At 38.3% G+C, this 22,328-nt stretch overlaps 3 protein-coding genes across 3 annotated transcripts; all 3 read left to right on the top strand.

The window, feature by feature from the left end:
• Nucleotides 1-5,078: 5,078 nt before the first annotated feature.
• On the top strand, nucleotides 5,079-9,970 carry LOC113467932. The gene is made up of 3 exons (XM_026824444.1): nucleotides 5,079-5,455; nucleotides 6,268-6,480; nucleotides 9,818-9,970. The coding sequence occupies exons 1-3, from the start codon at nucleotides 5,180-5,182 to the stop codon at nucleotides 9,968-9,970; spliced, it is 642 nt and encodes a 213-aa protein (XP_026680245.1). The 5' UTR covers nucleotides 5,079-5,179.
• A 5,727-nt stretch (nucleotides 9,971-15,697) lies between these two features.
• On the top strand, nucleotides 15,698-16,740 carry LOC113467930. The gene is made up of 2 exons (XM_026824440.1): nucleotides 15,698-15,786; nucleotides 16,398-16,740. Exons 1-2 carry the CDS (start codon nucleotides 15,724-15,726, stop codon nucleotides 16,689-16,691), a joined length of 357 nt encoding a protein of 118 aa, XP_026680241.1. The 5' UTR covers nucleotides 15,698-15,723; the 3' UTR covers nucleotides 16,692-16,740.
• Nucleotides 16,741-20,749: 4,009 nt separating this feature from the next.
• On the top strand, nucleotides 20,750-21,799 carry LOC113467931. Its single transcript, XM_026824442.1, has 2 exons — nucleotides 20,750-20,838; nucleotides 21,457-21,799. Exons 1-2 carry the CDS (start codon nucleotides 20,776-20,778, stop codon nucleotides 21,748-21,750), a joined length of 357 nt encoding a protein of 118 aa, XP_026680243.1. The 5' UTR covers nucleotides 20,750-20,775; the 3' UTR covers nucleotides 21,751-21,799.
• Nucleotides 21,800-22,328: the final 529 nt, after the last annotated feature.

Here is a 22,328-nt window from a genome sequence, read left to right on the forward strand (position 1 = left end):
TCCATTTATAGTTTAGTTGTATATTATTTAACAATGACCAAGACGTGGTTTACTATGTTACCTGATTTAGCTCTGTTTCACTGAACTAATATTTTCACAAGTTTAGGGTGTTCCTAAGTTAGACGCCCTTGCTAACTCTATATTTTCATTTTTCGCCTTAACTGTCTCTCTGAGAACCTCACAAATTTGACTTTCCTCATTCTCTCTCTCGGATTGTTGATTTTGTTGTTTTACCAAAGATTACATATTAATTGTTCTCCACTCTTCTCCCAATTTCCTTCAAATTCTCTCACGGTTTCATTTTCAATTAACTCCTATTTCTTAATTAATCAAATTAATATTAAACAAGACTGACTAGTATTACGTTTAAGAATCTTTTGAATTCGAAATCCGCTTTTATGTGCCATCATACCACTGCCATTTTAGTAATACTAATATTAATTCAAAACTCTTTCTTTTTCTTCATACACAAAATGGTATACACGATATCTAGGATTGAGGAATTGATAACTTCAAGAACTCTTCCCATTGCTGCTAGTTTTATGTTCAATATCCACGACATAAATTCTACACGATATCTAGGATTGAGGAATTGATAACTTCAAGAACTCTTCCCATTGCTGCTAGTTTTATGTTCAATATCCACGACATAAATTGAAAAAACCCAAAAATTTATAATTTTCCACTCGTGCATTGTATCAATGAATATTTTGTCTTAATTGTTAATTCTCCTTTTGTGTCTTTCTATTAGTTTACTTCTCTCTACTTAGCTTGTAATCGCTTTTACTCTATGCTTTATTCTAGATTCTTTGCCTATCACTCTTTTGTAAATATGTTGTTTAATATTTATAATAAGTTCACATACTTATTATTTATATGCGTTTTGTAAATATGTTCATTTTTTTACTACTGCAAGTGTTTCATAGAAAAAATATATAAAAAAATCGTTGTTGACTCATTTTCTCAAACTGACTGTTTACTTGACTTTTGACTTTTTCTCTACTTACTTGACAGACTGCTTTTCAACTTAGATACACAGACTTTACCTCGACTTGTCCTTTAAACTACTGAACGGTACAAAACAACGCATACCTACCTAGATTAGGGAATTTTCCAGTGACCATCAACCTACTGCAGATACTACCTATTGCTACTACCTACCGACATTTGATGACCCTTTTGACTCATGGACTTCTTACTACCTACCGACATTTGATGACCCTTTTGACTCATGGAGTTCTATCTTACTACCTTGTAGACTAAACTATGACCAAAGGACTACTTCAGACTTATAAGAAATCCACAACTACTTGACTCAAACTTTTACTACGCCACTTTGCTTGACTGACTCAAACGTTTACTACGGGACTTACTTGGACTCAAACTTGCATTATTTGACTTTACTAAACTTGACTCAAACTTTGACTGTGTGACTTTACTTGACTCAAAATTTTACTACGTGACTTTACTTGACTCAAACTTTAAAGGTGTGAATTTAAAAGTGGTTTTATCTCGAGGTACTCACTCGTATGCTAGGGTCCATGATCGAAATCGGTATACCTACTAACATTGGGTACTACCAACCCAGACAAAAATCATGAAATATCAGAGAAGAGAGATGCCAAGATTCTGATGACAGTCGAAGAGAGAGAGAGAGAGAGAGAGAGAGAATAGTCGTATATGGGAGAATAAAAGTAGGGAAAGAAGAAGACGAAAAAACCGAATCAATTGAGAAGAAAATGATAAGTAGCCAAAAGAAGAAGGGGAGATTTTTATTGACGATGAAAGTACGAAGAAGACAATGAGAGGAAAAGACAAGGAAGAATAAGAGGAGAAAGGAGTTAGAAGAATAAACAAGGAAAGTACGAGATGAACATTACAAAGAAGTAGGTAGAATATAGGAATTTGATGAAAGAGAAGACCAAGTCGATGTGAGAGGAGAAGAAGAAGAAGAAGAAGAAGAAGAAGAAGAAGAAGAAGAAGAGGAGAAAGGAGTTAAAAGAATAAATATAAGGAAAGTACAAGATGAATATTACGATAGAGTTGAATAAGAATTTGACGAAAGAGAAGAAGAAAAAGTTGACGAAAGAGAAGTTCAAGTTGATATCAGAGAAGAAGTTTAATAAGAAGTTGATGAAAGAAATCAAGAAGATAGAAGGTCCAGATGTCCTTGACTTAGAGAAAGAAGAAATCCCTGACCATCTAGCCCTGGTCCGTTAGACTTTCTCTCTACATATCCTCGTAATCCTGCCATTGGATTAAATCCCTTATAACATATTTTTTTCATGTATCACTTTGAGCACCGTTTCTAATCCTTTTAATCCATGTAGTGGCGGGTCGTGAGCTTTCCAAAAGGGGAAGGTGTAAACCCATTTACAGTATACCTATCTGCTGGTGGTCTCAAGGTGTGTCCATAGGTCCTCCATACATAGTGGACGGGCTGTCGATCGATGTGGACTGAAACGTCCATGCTGCCTCGATAACATAGTTTCACCTTCGCGATCGACGGCCGGTCGACTATGTTTGGACACACCTTTACACCCCATTTTATGAACAAAATACTGGGTTTTAAGTAGTACTGAAGCATCAATTCCAAACATTTGATTGGCCATTTTTTTTAAAGAGGTTTGACAGAGGGATCTGTAACTGCTATGGTCTTATCGTCCCGAAATCGAAGAGAGAAGGAAGACAGGATAGGAGAAAGCCAGCCGTTCCTAGAACGAACATTATCCCATCAGGATAAAATCCACCCCGGGCGGGAATCGAACCCGCGGCTTAGCGCTTACAAGGCAGACGCGCTACCAACTAAGCTAACTAGGCTGGCGATGGGTCAAGTTTAATTTGAAGCTGCCTGACCTACATTTGGTAGCTAATTGGTTCTGTAAAGTGTACACTCACTCAGGAGAAAAGCCCTCATAAATGCTCGGTCTAGCCCAAAATCTGACGAATAAAATTATGATCTGTATAGGTATTATAGGTAATTTAATGGCCAGTGTCCGAAATCGAATGCCGGTCACTCACGCTCAGACCCCGGGCGGGAATCGAACCCGCGGCCTAGCGCTTACAAGGCAGACGCACTACCAACTAAGCTAACTAGACTGGCCAAAATTTACTTTAGTCTGACTTGAGAGCGATAATTTCTGAATTTGTGTTCATAAATACAGCGATTAAGGTGTATCGACCGCTCGTCGATTCACATCGATCGACGACCGTCCACTATGTGTGTACAACTGAATTACTGGACACACCTTTAGACCCACTTTTATAAACAAAAATTCTCGCTCTCAAGTCAGACTTTGGACAATTGGTCAATCATACATAATTATGTAGGTATGTTTTTTTTTTTTTTTTTTTGAAATCGATATTTCAGGGAAAATTGTGAGTCAGCATTTCGTCTTTAAATTTTGCCCTAAAATCCAGGTTGAAAATCGATATTTCAGTGAAAATTGTGAGTCAGCATTTCGTCTATAAATGTTGCCCTAGAATCCAGGTTGACGAATCCCTAATTCCCTATATTCGGTAAGATGGTAAGTAGGGGCGGGCCTGAGAAATATCCGTAGACGGAAGGAAAATCGTACTTTCCTAGTTTTCAAGCAGGATACGCCACTGAGGTTATGAACATACTTTCTATTGTTTATCTTTAATCGGAGAGAATATACGGGACATTAAAAGTGGTCAATAAAATTAGAAGAGTCGATAAAACATAAAAAATCCGAGTGTACATTAGAAATGCCTACCTGTCATCATAGATTTATGACTGCCCTATGATGTATCTCTGTAAAATTGTACATGTACAATTGTACATATTATAAGTAAGTGTGTAGTATGTAGGTATGTTTGTCTGTACGGACCGTTTGGGAAAAATTATGACACATTGAGAAAAAACCCCCATAAAATGGTCTACAGAGTCCAAAAAAAATTATCGAACCTGAGCCACGAGATCGCATTTCTGAGTTACAGGTTCGATTCCTGAAAATATGTATTTTCTCCGTAGCAAAGTTCTTGACAATTAGCTATAGTATGTAACATGAAAATCCTTCCATAAGGGTAATGTCGCCTCTCGTCCCCACTCTCAAGTAGCTACTTCATGAGGTTGAGGGCACAACGAAAGCTAAGCGTTAGGTATCTGGTAGGGATTGGTGATTGTCTCAGCCGTCATTCAAGTTCGCTAAGTGGTTACCTTCCACTCAGGTTGGGGAGGCAATATTGTATTTCTACATTTTCTTGGTGGGATGAGCCTTCTTATTGGTTTCTGATGAGTTATCAGACTTTTCCAAAAAGTCTGATGGAAAGCCCTATGAAAGTTTATCAAAAGAAGCATCACTTAGTGAATTCTTAACTGACAAAGGTTCATGGTTCAAAAGCTAGATATGTATACTGAAGAAGTCAAAGGAAATCAGACAATAAAGAAGTAGGTGAATCCCTCATATGAAGAACATTTCCCAAAGTGTAACCTCACATCACATACAAGTATTTTAAGGATTTGTTACACCAACTTACAACTCTTCTGAACATTCAACTATGTAACTCACCTACAAGAATTCTGCCCAAACAGCCTTAATCCAGGAAAATTTTTCCACCAAAGGATATTCAACATGTACCATCGAGCATTTACCTATCCACATATTACAAGTCATCATGGCTTCTCTATTGAACCAGTGACACAACAAAATGTTTCTCGGCCATGAAAAGAAATGGTAAAAAGAAATTCAAATCGAGAAACAAATTGATTTTATGAATGAATTGAAAAGGAAAGAAATGAAACTTGAAATGACCAGAGGCAAGAATTACGTAAAAATATCCAGACCATGTGGAGAGAAGAGAGACAGACAGATAAACGGAGAAGAAGAAGGAGAAGAAGAAAGAAGAAGACCGGAGAACTCTACTATTATATTGAGTGGTAGATATAAAATAATACTTAGTTGAGTCTTAACTACAAACACATTGGACCAATAAAAAATCCAACAACACCCCTTCTAATTAAAAATTATTGGGGAAAAAGTTGAAGTTATAAATACGATTACAAATTATTAAAATCTTTCAGTTTACGAACGGACTTAAAAGTGACCACATTGAAAAGTCGTCGCGTATATTTTTTTTAAACGCGAGTGTTTTTGAACTCGCGTTTGTAAACCGGGTGTATTTTTTTAGTTTAAATAATTTTAAATATTTTTTCAAAATGAATCGCTTTTTGAAGTTAGCCGTCCTTGTGATATCGATTAACGCGATCAGTGCTTATCCGTCTCAGCCGAATGACGCGGATCAAAGTGTAACTAGTAACAGTGATTCCACTATTGCTAATTATATTGAAAAAGTGACCACGTTTGTGAAAAGCTGTGGAGACAAGGAACTGACATCATGCCTGAAAATGAGATCCCTGACCTACGTGGACAAGATGTTGAGGAAGAACAACGAGATTCCCATTGTCGACGGATTAACCATCGTCAGCAGCGAGGACAACGACTTGACTAAAAGTACTAACAGACATTACAAATTTTGCACTGACTAGAATAAATGACAATTATTAACCACTCGAATCTGGCTTAATTAAAACAATATTGACATACTGACTGACTTGAAAAATCTTTAAACAAATAGACTTAATGACTATTACTTACTAACCAAGCGAGCCTAACATAAAATGGACTAACCAGACTAAATGACAATCGGGTACTACTAACCAAGCAAGACTTTATTATTAACTACTCGAATCTGACTTGATTAAAACAATATTGACATACTGACTGACTTGAAAAATCTTTGACCAATTAGACTTAATGACTATTACGTACTAACCAAGCGAGCCTAACATAAAATGGACTAACCAGACTAAATGACAATCGGGTACTACTAACCAAGCAAGACTGACTCAACTAAAATAGTATTGATTTGACTAGAACACATACTGACGGACCTGACAAAACTTGGACTGACTAGACTGAATGATATGATTAATATTAACCTAGCAAGACCAATAATTTAAATTAATAATACTGATCTGACCAATATAACATACATACCAACAGACTTGACAAAACGCAAACTGACAATGGATAACATTACTAATTAAACAATACTGACTCAATTAAACATACTGACTGACTTAGCTAGATATCTAAGTCACTAAACAAAATTACCTGACTAGACTAAATTACAATGAATTTTAACCCAAAAAGACTGACAGAACTCAACCGAAATAACGAACTAACTTTGAGGAAGAACAACGAGATTCCCATTGTCGACGGATTAACCATTGTCAGCAGCGAGGACAAGAACTCCCTGAGAGACTTGAACGGCAGAGCTTTGTCTGACGAAGACTTCCAGACCAAGTCTGACGATGAGATCGAAAACTTGTTCATGGACAGAATCGCCAGATTCCTGTCTACCCACGTTGTCCAATTCAAAATGCCAACCACCGCCGTCAACGAAATGAAGAGATCCTTGGATGAAGGTAAGCATTGTCCTCTACTAACATCAGAGGTAGGATGAGGATATGAGGATATAGGGATATACATTCATTTAAAATCTAGTGGGTCCAGTGTTTTTCAATTTCATCACCTTTGAAATAGCTTCATCGTCTTTGAAATACATAGCTACCTTTCATTAGCTTTTCTAACTCATAACACCTTGAAACTCAACGAGTTCAATGAAAATCATCTAGATTTCCTGACTTTAGCTTTTCTACAACATTGATTCCTATTTCAACTCATGTGCTTTTCTATGATCGTTTGATCAGCTATTCAAGAGCATCAAGTATTTTTTTACCTTCATACCATACCTAGGCCTAATTCTCATTTTACATGTTTGATTTGTACTTCATTTCAAAATTTTTACCATCACTACAGAATTTCCCAGGATTTATTGGTTCAGGTTCAATGGTTCTTCTGTATTTTTTAGCTTGATTAACTTAAATGCTACATGTTTTCTCAGTCATCCAAATATCCCAAACTTCATTTCAAACTTGAACTCAACAGGAACTTGAACTTCATTTCAGTTTCTCAATGTGTAAAGCTTTACTCATGATGAATTATCCGTGTATCTCATATGGATACAAAGATTATCCACGGTCTCATATTACAATACAACAGGTTATACATGTTAACAGATTTCAGTTTCTCAATGTCTAAAGTCAATGTGTAAAGATTTACTCATGATGAATTATCCGTGTATCTCCTATGGATACAAAGATTATCCACGGTCTCATATTACAATACAACAGGTTATTACATGTTAACAGGCACAATACAACATGTGTATATCACGTATTCCGAGCCATCCTTACCTCTTTGTTTTAGATGATCTTCAACTCCATTGTAGTCTACAAAAAATCTGGTGTGAACATCACACGACTTTCCTTATCCTATTGAATGATGCTTGTTTTTATGTTCTATATTAACTTTTACAATATCAGTGATTCGGGAAAAATTGAATGGCTGGCAAAACATCACACCATAGGATCCAAATGATCAAAGCCTTCCAAGTACCATTTTACCATTTAACCTGTCTTGTCAGCTGTATCGTTTTACGGTATAACGGTTATTGTCAATAATGACAATGCTTTTACTTTTTGACCCAGCGCCAACATCATCAATGAATATGTCACAATATTTCACACACCTATCGATGGCAGTAGATATCTATTGTCTTGCGGTTCAGCCAAAAGTTAACTTTCTTTTGGGAGAGTCCGAAACTCGTATATCATGTTGGACGGTGTGGTAAAATCGGTTATTGTCAATTATGACAATGCTTTTACTTTTTGACCCAGCGCCAACATCATTAATGAATATGTCACAATATTTCACACACCTATCGATGGCAGTATCTATTGTCTTGCGGTTCAGCCAAAAGTTAACTTTCTTTTGGGAGAGTCCGAAACTCGTATATCATGTTGGACGGTGTGGTAAAAGTTGTCAAAACTAATTAACTCCTTGATCGTATTCTCAATTATGCTCCCAATTGGACCAGGTATAATTTCACTTTGACCTTTCCATTTGGTTAACCTTCGGACAACCTGTACGCCTCTCATGAACATCATGTGTTTTACATTTTTACTAATGGTTCTAAGTAGCATGTCAAAAGTGCTAGGACTTTCACTTGATTAATCGAATTTGTCAGTTTTTTTTCCCCTATAGTAGCTTTGGTTTACTTTCTATATTCAAATTTATGTTGATCAGAGATTCGGTCAGTAGTTTTCGGGTTTTGACTTTGATTAATTCTTCAAGAATTTTGATGTTTTCTGTTAGTGATATCCAAAGTGGAGATATACTTCAGTCTTCTCTAGTATTTCCTCAACGGTTTGGTTGCTTGACTACCGGTAATAGTAATGAAGTTACTGTGGTTAATGTTATAATAGTGATGTACACTTCACAGGAACAATGTCACCGTCTCTAACAATAGACATCCGAGACAGAAAGTGTTAACTTGGCATTGTGCTAAGTGAATATGAATACATTAGTCTTTTCATTTTCGTTTATGTTTATTGGAATTCAGTACCTTCCTATTTAATATTCACGACTTCAGACTCGTTCAGCTCTTTGTTTGTGAATAGAAATGATGTCACAAAACGGTTTGAATACAGTCTTTTCAGTGTCTTAATTAGGTTTATGATACCATTTGACTCACTGCACTCATACTGTGCGAGGAAGATATCATTTAACAATGATACTTCCTACCTTCCGACTTGAAGCAGTTTGCATTGATATTCACTAGTACTTGGCTGCGTATGTGTGATAGGATTTGTAATTCTGCACTCACCAACCGTATGGTAATGACTAATGGTTATTGTAGAGGCGCGGCACTTTGATTAATTCTTCAAGAATTTTGATGTTTTCTGTTAGTGATATCCAAAGTGGAGATATACTTCAGTCTTCTCTAGTATTTCCTCAACGGTTTGGTTGCTTGACTACCGGTAATAGTAATGAAGTTACTGTGGTCAATGTTATAATAGTGATGTACACTTCACAGGAACAATGTCACCGTCACTAACAATAGACATCCGAGACAGAAAGTGTTAACTTGGCATTGTGCTAAGTGAATATGAATACATTAGTCTTTTCATTTTCGTTTATGTCCTATTCTACAGCATAATTATAGGTAAGAAAAGTTCCATCTGATCGACTTTTTACTTAGTTCAAATATCTCGTAGTTTACGAGTAGGCATTCTAAAGAGTTCTTTTTCATCAAATCCCAGGATTGGTGTGTTGAACCTGTTGAAGCGCTTGCAAAATACTCTGCCTTTTTCAATTCCTCGTCATAGATATTGATTAAATATTCTCTTCAATCGACAGTTATTTATTGTTCTTTCCAAAAATTACTGATCCAAACGAAAGTGTTCAATAAAATATTGGACACTTTCCATATTTCTACCCACCTACTTTTGTTGCTGAATATCAGTTGGACAAATGTAAGAAGTCGTTTGCCAAAAAGAAACCGGAATTTCTATTCTTACTGAACGTATTTTTTTTATTGGATCTGGTTTCATTTGTTAAGAAAGTTGTCCGGTTTACAATCTAGTTCTTCATTATGGGTGTGTTTCTGAGAGAGTTGCCCTTTTTTCTATATCTATTGGACACTTTCCATATTTCTACCCACCTACTTTTGTTGCTGAATATCAGTTGGACAAATGTAAAAAGTCGTTTGCCAAAAAGAAACCGGAATTTCTATTCTTACTGAACGTATTTTTTTTTATTGGATCAGGTTTCATTTGTTAAGAAAGTTGTCCGGTTTACAATCTAGTTCTTCATTATGGGTGTGTTTCTGAGAGAGTTAATAACCGCTACTATGTATTTTAGCTAAATCCCCATTTTAATTTCCCCAGGTTCTGTCCCACGGTATCAAAGCCTCTCATCATCACCAATCCCACGTTGGCGGGTTCCACAACTCGGGCGGGGCCGGTTACCAAGGCCACGCCTACGAAGACTCCATCCTAGGTGGAGGCTCCCTATTTGGTATAGTCTTTTTCAATTTTTAGATGTGTAAGTTTTCGTGCAATTTTATTTATTTCTTCATAATTTATTTATTTATTTTCTAACGTTTAAGTTTTTATTTATTTTCAAATACAACATATCAACGTTCAAAAAGTTCTACGAAATTCTTTTCTTTGTCATGTCATTCCTTACCGACTTATTTTCTAATTTTGGCACGCCTAAAAGTTTTTCAATTTTTAGATGTGTAAGTTTTCGTGCAATTTTATTTATTTCTTCATTATTTATTTTCTAACGTTTAAGTTTTTATTTATTTTCAAATACAACATATCAACGTTCAAAAATCTCTACAAAATTCTTTTCTTTGTCATGTCATTCCTTACCGACTTATTTTCTAATTTTGGCACGCCTAAAAGTCAAAGTGCAAATTGACCATTTTGAAGGAGCTTCTTTTTAACAGGTCCATTCATTTCATTTCTCAGCCATAACGGTTCTTGGTTTATTTATAGCATGGTTCAGGCTCACCTTTATGCAGAATAATTTTGGCACTCAATTTGGGTGCCAAAATATGGGTCTTATATCGTTCTTATCACTGTTTTGATGACCTTTACCAATTCCGAAGACAAATTGTGAAGATCCACATCGGAGGATTACTAAAAGTTCGCCAGACACTTAATTTGGTTGCTTATATGTAAACTTGTCTTACAGAAGGAGGACAGAATAGGAAAAAGAAAACCGTTCCAAGAACGAATCTCATCTCTTTAGGATGAAGTTCGTCCCGGACGGGAATCGAAATTTAGCATACATTAACTTACTTATGGGTTATGGGTGATCTTCAGTTTATTATTTTATGGTAAACTCGACTCATTCTCAATAGGTAATTGTGGACAAATTTTGGGGGTCTAAAAAATTGTCTCCATATAGTTACTAATGGAACAAAGAATTTCGAGACGGGTAAAAGAAAGAGTTATGATAGATCGAACTGTAGCAATGGAGCGGAGGACTAATCACCTCGAAATTGAACAGAGAAGGAGGACAGAATAGGAAAAAGAAAACCGTTCCAAGAACGAACCTTATCTCTTTGGGATGAAGTTCGTCCCGGACGGGAATTGAACCCACGACCTAGCGATTGTAAGGCAGAAGCACTATACCGTTCAAGCTAAGGTAAATTGTGATTCAAGAACACCATGCCACATCCTAGTACTTTGGATAGACAGTTTAATCAGAGCTATAGTGCTTTAAACACAATTATTAGACGAACTTTTACTTTTGTTGTAATGATCCGGTTGCAAAGTAACTTCTATGTGAAAATAAAATTCGAATTGTAAGGCAGAAGCACTATACCGTTCAAGCTAAGGTAAATTGTGATTCAAAAACACCATGGTACTTCCTAGTACTTTGGATAGAGAGTCTAATCAGAGCTCTAGTACTTTGAACACACTTATTAGACGAACTTTTACTTTTGTTGTAATGATCCGGTTGCAAAGTAACTTCTATGTGAAAATAAAATTGGAAGTTACATAATTGAAGATACTGAGTAAGGCTACGAAAGTAAGATTTGCAGTCTTTGGTCTGGTACCAGTTGGAGTGGTTTGAAATGAACTTGTAAGGTAAGTGGTGAGATTGTAGGGAAACTTATAAAGTTACTTCCCGGAAACAAATTAATTTAGCTTGAATTTCTTTTTCGGATCATTTGTTTGATAGAGGTTTAACGTCAAGGGTTGTTCTCGGAGTGGCTGGCTTTCTCTTATCCTTATTTTTCGCTTTCGGGACGATAAGACCTTTTATAGCAGTTATAGATCCCTCTATAAAACCTCTCTCTCTCTCTCTCTCTCTCTCTCTCTCTCTCTCTCTTTTTATAAGTATATATTTAATCATACCATCAAGTACCTTCAATTACTTGGAATCCATGGAGTATTTCCAGGACTAACCAAGGACTAAAATTCCAATTTAACTTTAGTTCTCCTCCGGATGCACATAATCTACCAGAGTATTTCCCATGCCATCATATAGATGTGAACAAACCAAGTAGAATTCCGGACTCAACTTTGCCCAGACAATGCTGGGATAGAAAGCACTTCCCTCCGAAGATAGATCTATTCCTTCCAGTCAAATTTTGTCGGTGTTCAGACCAGTTATGCCTGGTAGTTCGGAGTGTACGCAAAAACGGCGGTCGAAAAATTCAATTTTCTTGGGCGGTTTAGCTCTGGCAGACGCCCCTTTCCATTCTTTTATTCAACTAAGTGAACCTATTTTATAAGAATATTTATGTGTTAGTTAGATTCTGAGTGAAATTTGATAGGGATGGAATCCTCATTTTGACCTCCTCTTGAAATTGGACGTCCCATCTCGTGGAAATCTCCTTTTTATTTTTGGTAAAATCTGTCACTTTTCCACTTTTTAGGACGTTATTGTTTGAGAATGAATTTGATAATGTAGTTCATGTAAGTTTATTTTTTGTGAACCAAGGAGATTAAAGGTTTTCGAAAAAAAGAGAATTTCGGTGAGTGAACTTTTCGACTGGATTTGTCGAACCATTTGAGATTTGGATTCTTACTGACACTTCGTCAAGTATTTAGAAGTTGTCACATTAGGTCTACATAAAAACACCCAAAATGACCACAAATATCACCATGATCAGATTCATATTCACAACTCTCATCCTAGTCATTAGGGATGGATCAAAATCTTCATTCATTTTGACCTCCTCTTCAAATTGGACATCCATTTTGTGGGAATCTTCTTTTTATTTTTGGTAAAATCTGTCACTTTTCCACTTTTTAGGACATTATTGTTTAAGAATTAATTTGAGAATGTAGTTCTTGTAGTTTTTTTTGTGAACCAAGAAAATAAAAATTTTCAAATAGAAAATTTTAGTAAGTGAACTTTTCGACTGGATTTGTAGAACCATTTGAGATTTGGTTTCTTAGTTCTTATACCTATTGAAACCTCCCTCGTCCATTATTTAGTAACCTGTCACAGAAGGTCTAAATAAAAACACCCAAAATGACCACAAATATCACCATGATCAAGTTCATATTCACAACTCTCATCCTAGTCATACTAAACACCACAAGCGGAGCAGTCAAATTCGAAGACGACATCAAAAACCTTCCACTCCTCCAAAATGACCACAAATATTACCATGATCAAGTTCATATTCACAACTCTCATCCTAGTCATAATAAACACCACAAGCGGAGCAGTCAAATTCGAAGACGACATCAAAAACCTTCCACTCCCAGACAAAGATGACAATCCCAACGTGGAATACATAGATGATTTTGACGATGTGGATGAAAGAATACTCACAGGTACCCGAAACAACAGGAAGAAGAAAAACTACCCCGTTTCCTCTAGCAATGATAATGCAGTGAAAAACAATGTCAAAGAATATTTTGGAGGGCGACTTTGACGATGTGGATGAAAGAATACTCACAGGTATCCGAAACAACAGGAAGAAGAAAAACTACCCCGTTTCCTCTAGCAATGATAATGCAGTGAAAAACAATGTCAAAGAATATTTTGGAGGGGTTAACGAAAAGCATAGTGTACACGAAAATGGTTTAGACAATGTTGGTGTCTCCAACGGATATCCCAATATTGGAGAAGCTGCCAATCCATTTGGAAATGTTGCTGCCAATGGATTCAAAGAACACGAGGGAGTAATCAATGGATACACGGGAGGAAATTCACATCCAAATGGGGCTACTAGAAATGGATTTAATGGAAACAGAGCAGGAACCAATGGATATCAAGGAAACAACGATAACTATGGATCACCAAGCGGTGAAGAAACGGTAGCAGATGTTGATGCCAGCAACGTCATAGAACAATGTATACGAGATGACAGCATTGGGATTCTACCGTGTATTAGTGTTAAGAAGGGTGTTAATACTGTTGATTATAAGAGTATACGTTTGAATTCAGACGTGACCTTGCGTTGAGATGGATGGTAAATACTGAGCTGTAGTGTGACTTTTTTTTTAAAGAGGTTTGACAGAGGGAACTGTAACTGGTATAGTCTTATCGTCCCGAAATCGAAGAGAGAAGGAAGACAGGATAGGAGAAAGCCAGCCGTTCCGAGAGCGAACATTATCCCATCAGGATAAAATCCGCCCCGGGCGGGAATCGAACCCGCGGCCTAGCGCTTACAAGGCAGACGCACTACCAACTAAGCTAACTAGGCTGACTGGGGGACCTTAAACAGCCTGAAATTTCCCTTGCTACAGAAATGGTTTCAGAAAGCTAACTAGGCTGGCGTGACTACTTTGATAACTTAGCAACAACATAAATGAATACTCACACGAATATGAGACATGGAACTAGCCAACCTATAAGTTAGCTTGGAGGGTAGGGCGCCTTCCTTGTAAGCGCTAGGTCGAGGGTTGGATTCCCGCCCGGGGCGAACTTCGTCCTTAATAGATAAGGAAGCAGTGATAGCTATGGATCACCAAGCGATGAAGAAACGGTAGCAGATGTTGATGCCAGCAACGTCATAGAACAATGTATACGAGATGACAGCATTGGGATTCTACCGTGTATTAGTCAGAAGACGGTTAGCTTTCTAGAAAGATATAGCCATAATGCCAAAGATATTAATATTGAAGACAATTTGATCCTGAGTTCGAATCCCGATGACAATTTCAAGAGTTCTCGACTTATACCAGCGGGTAAGTAAAGTACCTAGGGGAAGTTTGATCGAATAGCTGGTACTAGCTAGCTAGCTACTGGTAAACATAGTAGAGCAATGTAACATTTTGTGTGTAGAATACAGAACTTTGTATTTAGGTACTAGGTAGATTGCAAAGGTATCTGGAAATTTTGGGCCAAATCCTTCTCCAAATATGTAAAGGTGGTCATAGGTAGAAATTTGATGCCAAAAAGATAAATTAAAAGATGTATAGTATACAGTAATACCTACTCATAGGATTAGAGGTCCATCCATTTCTCTGACAGATCTTCTCTTCTTTTTTCAGGGGAAGATCCAATGGATTTCAGGACAGGGCTGGAAGCCATGTCCACGTTTCTGCAAAGGCGAACCATTCGCTACCACTTGCAGGCGATCTATCCAGGCCTGTTTATCGTGGTCAATCCGTCTTACCAGGGCAAAGGGGTGATTGAGTTTCAGCTGGATAACAGGAATATGTTGGATGAACGACAGCTGAGCACTGGTGAGTAGGTATGGTAACAACTGAGCACATCGATCTGGTTGTTTTTGAGAAAAGGAGTTCAAAGGCGAACATGCTTTTTACTTTCCTTTACCTTATAATGAGGAATACCTTGCTAAAGAAATAGCTACGGCTGAGTACAAAGGGTATCCACTCATGAAATTTTTGTAGCCAAGCCTAAATTTCCGATATTTGAAAATACAGACCCATTGCATAACTTAAAGATTACTAGGCGTTTCTGTTAATCAAGTTCTCTTTTCTCCTTTTTTCTCCTTTAGTGGTATCACAAACCATCGCCTGTAAACTCAACTGACCTATGCAATGTGCAGTTCTAGTTGCGTTAGTGTGCAAGAACCAATAATGAAAAATGTCCAGCACATTGTCTAGTCAAATCAAAATACCAGGCGTATTTGACGAATACAGTCATGTCCAATTCATTACTTTTCATTACCTCTATAGGTCCAAGAGGGTTCACTTATTACTTTCCATTACCTCTACATGTTCACTTTTCCTCAGGTCGCCTTCTAATCAAACGCAATGTCCTGCCTCATCTTCTGGGGCTGAAGATTTCTCTCATCAGCATTATTCCTATTATATTTGCCATCATCTTCATCATCACGAAGAAAGCCATGATTCTGAGTAAGCTGGCCCTTCTGGTGACCAGCTTTGTCGGATTTAGCTCCATTGCAAAGGTACAGTATTATGTTAAGGTGGTCTCTTCTTGATGCCTTGTGTGTGCAGAGTCCATTTTTGTTTAGGACTATTGCACTACAGGCACAGTGGATCAGGACTATCAGGAGTTGGGATGGACTAAATCAATTTTATTATTAGTTTGACTATCGATAAAATTGATATGTTATATGTATCGTTTTCAATGTTTTGAGAGACTCAATAAATTGGTCATTTTTACTGACATTGCAACTGTAACTGCGTCTCATCGTCCCGAAATGGAAAAGAGAAGGAAGACAGGATAGGAGAAAGCCAGCCGTTCCGAGAACAAAGATCAAAACTGGGTCGAAAATTTTTGGCGTTGAAAACCAGACTTTTCTTCGGAGTTTCGATCCCAAAAAAATGGTTCGTTACTGGCATGGAACCTCGCTCTTGAAAGACATTGATAACTGATAGATTCTGACCATTTCTGACGTGACTTTGTGAAGATTCATGTTTAAAAGAAGAACACAAGTAATTTTCACTCTTCACAGTTAGGGGGAGTTTTACACCTACATCAGACATGTTTCGCCATTGCTGACATTAATAACCGCTACTATGTATTTTAGCTAAATTCCCATTTTAATTTCCCCAGGTTCTGTCCCACGGTATCAAAGCCTCTCATCATCACCAATCCCACGTGGGCGGGTTCCACAACTCGGGCGGGGCCGGTTACCAAGGCCACGCCTACGAAGACTCCATCCTAGGTGGAGGCTCCCTATTTGGTATAGCCACGCCTGTAGTGGCCAGTAATGACTATGGTTATCGGAAACCAGGGTCGGACGGGACCTACAATCCGGAACCGGAGCTGATTATCCACACGCCGGGGTTCAAGAAGGACGCAGATACGGCTCGGAGCGGCAAACGGGTTGCGTGGAAGAGGACCTGAACTGCGGCAAGAGAGTTGACGGCAGAGGACTTGAGCAGCGGCAAAAGAGTTGGTGGCAGAGTATTTGATCAGCGGCAAGAAATTTGGTGGCAGAGTATTTGAGCAGCGGCAAAAGAGTTGGTGGCAGAGAACCTCGTTATATTCGGGTTTCGACGTATGCAGTCCACCGCGGTACCTGAGTGGTTAAGGGCGCAGATTCTCGTCCTGCTGAGTTTGGATACTAACATGGATGGCCATTTTATGTGACCAAAGTTTTTCAGATGTGTAAAGTTGTGTGATGTTCACACTAAAAGATTTTCCTTTTGCTTTTAAAATACTTTAGGTAGGTAGTTAGGAAATCATGAACAATGATAATTGCTCGATTGGCTGTGTCAATATAGGCCGCGGGTTCGATTCCCGCCCGGGGCGGATTTTATATTTTTATCCCGATGGGATAATGTTCGTTCTCGGAACGGCTGGCTTTCTCCTATCCTGTCTTCCTTCTCTCTTCGATTTCGGGACGATACATTACGTCTCCTATATTACCTGCCATTCTCATCATCATTTATTTCATTCAAGTTTACACAGTCATATTTGCTATCTTTGGTAGGTATCTCACATTCTTCCTGAAGACATCTTGAGTAAGCGATTCTTGCTCATTCCCAACTTGATCTTGAACCAACACAGAACTCCGGAACCGGCAAATTTTTTTCGGTACTTGATTTTTATCCAAGTTTTTACTTGATTTTTATGGTGGAATTTTAAGTTCGCTCTTTTTTTTTCGAAATATGCGGTGACTTTGAGTGCCTTTTTTTTTCGCGAGTGTTTTTTCTTTTGGAAGTTGCTTGAGTTTCAGAGTAAGTTAATTTTTGATATTTGCTAGATTTGATAAGTTACCTACAAGAGTGCAGTTTTGGAATAGTTGTGCAACTTTTGAGTAGATAATTCTTTCAAAGTTTTCTAGACTTTTTCGTCATTTTCATAGTGTTAAAGCGAAATTACCTAGGTGTATTTCTAGGTTTTTGGAAATTAGAACTTGTTCCAGATCGGATTTTCAAGGGCCTCATGGGGTCCTTTTTCTGAGTGATTTCTTCCTCTGAATAGCATCCGCTTTTCATAACTAAAAAGAGGATCTACCTAGATCTTTAGAGATATTACATCTGGTTAGCCTCGTAGATTCTTGTTAATAGTGCTACATTTTAATGACCCACTTAAGCAGATCAAGGAATCAGGTAGAAACTTTCAGAAGCCACTTCTGAACTATTGCTATCTTTCAGTTTACTATCACTGACACTGAGTCACATTTAGGCGGACTTTATTACCTCAAGGCGGGCTTTATTATCTTGTTGGGGTGGACTTTAAATCAAGGATTCGAAAGCCAATGCCCGAAAGAAGTGAGATTTATAGCAGGGCCGAAACAATGGTTTATCGTCATTACTGAAAAAGGTCCACACTATGAGTTTAAGCATGTTTTAAGACCAAAATCCTTTGATATAACTTATTTAATTCTGGTTAAAGTCAATGTTAATCGACTTGGGTCGATTGTAGTGTATAAAATTTTAGACTGCAAAAGCAAGCCAGCCCTTGTTTGGGGCACAGGAAAAATCACTTTATAAAAGGTTCTAATAAATAAGAAACTTGGGTAGGTACCTATGTATCTATACATGCAAATATTATTGGACATCATTTAGCAGAAAAGAACCACAAGGTATAAGGCCCCTTGTAGATGGTTCTTACTTAAAAATAATAAAACATTTAAAAGTAAGTGGTAAAAAATTAAATTAAAAAAAAAAAGTTTTGATGCCATTAAGGGCCACCAGGGCAAAGAAACCAAGATATTGGTTTGCTGAACTTCCATATGATTTTGTATCAGTGTCAGTATAAAGTACACCACAACTGTCATTATAATACCGGATGAAAGGTCTCACATATTCTTGAAAGTTCTGTTCTACTACCTAACCTCTTCTGGGCTTTCAACACAGCAACGAGTGTCCATGAGAAAGTAAGTCTAATGGTGAAAGATGACACCAATCCCGTCAATATAGACCTAGATGAAGCATTAGTTGAAAACTATGTTTAAGCTGAATAAAGTAACTGTTAAGGTTATGGGTCATAAACTCATTCGTGAAGATGGTTCAAGCTTAATAAAGTTATTAAGAAGGGTGTTAATACTGTTGATTATAAGAGTATACGTTTGAATTCAGATGTGACCTTGCGTTGAGATGGATGGTAGGTAAATACTGAGCTGTAGTGTGACTACTTTTTTTTAAAGAGGTTTGACAGAGGGAACTGTAACTGCTATGGTCTTATCGTCCCGAAATCGAAGAGACAAGGAAGACAGGATAGGAGAAAGCCAGACGTTCCGAGAACGAACATTATCCCATCAGAATAAAATCCGCCCCGGGCGGGAATCGAGCCCAGTGGCCTAGCGCTTACAAGGCAGACGCACTACCAACTAAGCTAGCTAGGCTGGCTGAACCTTAACTTAATTTATGCCGGCGGCCTAGTGCTTACAAGGCAGACGCGCTACCAACAAAGCTAACTAGGCTGGCGTGACTACTTTGATAACATAGCAACAACATAAATGTATACTCATACGAATATGAGACATGGAACTAGCCAGCTTATAAGTTAGCTTGGAGGGTGTAGGGCGCCTTCCTTGTAAGCGCTAGGTCGAGGGTTGGATTCCCGCCCGGGGCGAACTTCGTCCTTAATAGATAAGGGTTCGCTCTCAGAACGGCTGACTTTCTCTTAACCTGCCCTCCTTCTGTCTTTGCCTTCGGGATAAGTCGTCAGCAGTCACACTTCCCTCTATCAAACATCTAAAAAAAAAAAAAAAAAAAAAAAAAAAAAAAAAGGAAAGTAAAGGACCTTGTAGTGCCATAGTCCTAAACTAAAATGGACGCGGCACATAAGGGATCAGGAAAAGTAACATAATAACATAGAGACCTGAGGAAGACGAGAAAGAAGAAGACTTAAGCGATTACTGACTGACTGACCTACACAAGACTGTAACCTTCATCAAGATCAATAACCTCTTACGAGACCGGTAACATAACCATACTTAACGCTATGGTCACTGACTTGAAGAAGATGAGCAACAACCATAGAGCTAAAAAAGACGAGAAAGAAGATACCAAAAACTATACCTATAAGTACTACTAGATAACAACGTACCTAAGTATCTACAATCATATAACTATGTATTATACCAGCACCAAACACTATAACACTGATGGTACTTACATATCTTACCAGAAAGAAAAATTTCAGGACAGGGCTGGAAGCCATGTCCACGTTTCTGCAAAGGCGAACCATTCGCTATCACTTACAGGCGATCTATCCAGGCCTGTTTATCGTGGTCAACCCGTCTTACCAGGGCAAAGGTGTGATTGAGTTTCAGCTGGATAACAGGAATATGTTGGATGAACGACAGCTGAGCACTGGTGAGTATGGTAACAACTGAGCACATCGATCTGGTTGTTTTTGAGAAAAGGAGTTCAAAGGCGAACACGCTTTTTACTTTCCTTTAACTTATAATGAGGAATCCCTTGCTAAAGAAATAGCTACGGCTGAGTGCAAAGGGTATCCACTCATGAAATTTTTGTAGCCAAGACCAAATTTAAGCCCAAAGAGGCCACTTTGGAGGGCACTTCGAGCCTAAATTTCCGATATTTGAAAATACAGACCCATTGCATAACTTAAAGAAATACTAGGCGTTTCTGGTAATCAAGTTCTCTTTTCTCCTTTACTGGTATCACAAACCACCGCCTGTAAACTCAACTGACCTATGCAATGTGCGTTAGTGTGAAATGTGCATTGTGCAAGAACCAATAATGAAAAATGTCCAGCACATTGACTAATCAAATCAAAATACCAGGCGTATTTGACGAATACAGTCATGTCCAATTCATTACTTTTCATTACCTCTATAGACCTAAGAGGGTTCACTTATTACTTTCCATTACCTCTACATGTTTACTTTTCCTCAGGTCGCCTTCTAATCAAACGCAATGTCCTGCCTCATCTTCTGGGGCTGAAGATTTCTCTCATCAGCATTATTCCTATTATATTTGCCATCATCTTCATCATCACGAAGAAAGCCATGATTCTGAGTAAGCTGGCCCTTCTGGTGACCAGCTTTGTCGGATTTAGCTCCATTGCAAAGGTACATTATTATGTTAAGGTAGTCTCTTCTTGATGCCTTGTGTGTGCAGAGTCCATTTTTGTTTAGGACTATTGCACTACAGGCACAGTGGATCAGGACTATCAGGAGTTGGGATGGACTAAATCAATTTTATTATTAGTTTGACTATCGATAAAATTGATATGTTATATGTATCGTTTTCAATGTTTTGAGAGACTCAATAAATTGGTCATTTTTACTGACATTGCAACTGTAACTGCGTCTCATCGTCCCGAAATGGAAAAGAGAAGGAAGACAGGATAGGAGAAAGCCAGCCGTTCCGAGAACAAAGATCAAAACTGGGTCGAAAATTTTTGGCGTTGAAAACCAGACTTTTCTTCGGAGTTTCGATCCCAAAAATGGTTCGTTACTGGCATGGAACCTCGCTCTTGAAAGACTTTGATAACAATGATAACTGGTAGATTCTGACCATTTCTGACGTGACTTTGTGAAGATTCATCTTTAAAAGAAGAACACAAGTAATTTTCACTCTTCACAGTTAGGGGGAGTTTTACACCTACATCAGACATGTTTCGCCATTGCTGACATTAATAACCGCTACTATGTATTTTAGCTAAATTCCCATTTTAATTTCCCCAGGTTCTGTCCCACGGTATCAAAGCCTCTCATCATCACCAATCCCACGTGGGCGGGTTCCACAACTCGGGCGGGGCCGGTTACCAAGGCCACGCCTACGAAGACTCCATCCTAGGTGGAGGCTCCCTATTTGGTATAGCCACGCCTGTAGTGGCCAGTAATGACTATGGTTATCGGAAACCAGGGTCGGACGGGACCTACAATCCGGAACCGGAGCTGATTATCCACACGCCGGGGTTCAAGAAGGACGCAGATACGGCTCGGAGCGGCAAACGGGTTGCGTGGAAGAGGACCTGAACTGCGGCAAGAGAGTTGACGGCAGAGGACTTGAGCAGCGGCAAAAGAGTTGGTGGCAGAGTATTTGATCAGCGGCAAGAAATTTGGTGGCAGAGTATTTGAGCAGCGGCAAAAGAGTTGGGCGGAAGAGGACCTGAGCAGCGGCAAAAGAGTTGGTGGCAGAGAACCTCGTTATATTCGGGTTTCGACGTATGCAGTCCACCGCGGTACCTGAGTGGTTAAGGGCGCAGATTCTCGTCCTGCTGAGTTTGGATACTAACATGGATGGCCATTTTATGTGACCAAAGTTTTTCAGATGTGTAAAGTTGTGTGATGTTCACACTAAAAGATTTTCCTTTTGCTTTTAAAATACTTTAGGTAGGTAGTTAGGAAATCATGAACAATGATAATTGCTCGATTGGCTGTGTCAATATAGGCCGCGGGTTCGATTCCCGCCCGGGGCGGATTTTATATATTTTTATCCCGATGGGATAATGTTCGTTCTCGGAACGGCTGGGCTTTCTCCTATTCCTGTCTTCCCTTCTCTCTTCGATTTCGGGACGATAAGACCATAGCAGTTACAGTTCCCTCTGTCAAAC

This window comes from Diaphorina citri, unplaced genomic scaffold (assembly GCF_000475195.1).
Source record: "Diaphorina citri unplaced genomic scaffold, Diaci psyllid genome assembly version 1.1 scaffold593, whole genome shotgun sequence".
NCBI lineage: Eukaryota > Metazoa > Arthropoda > Insecta > Hemiptera > Psyllidae > Diaphorina > Diaphorina citri.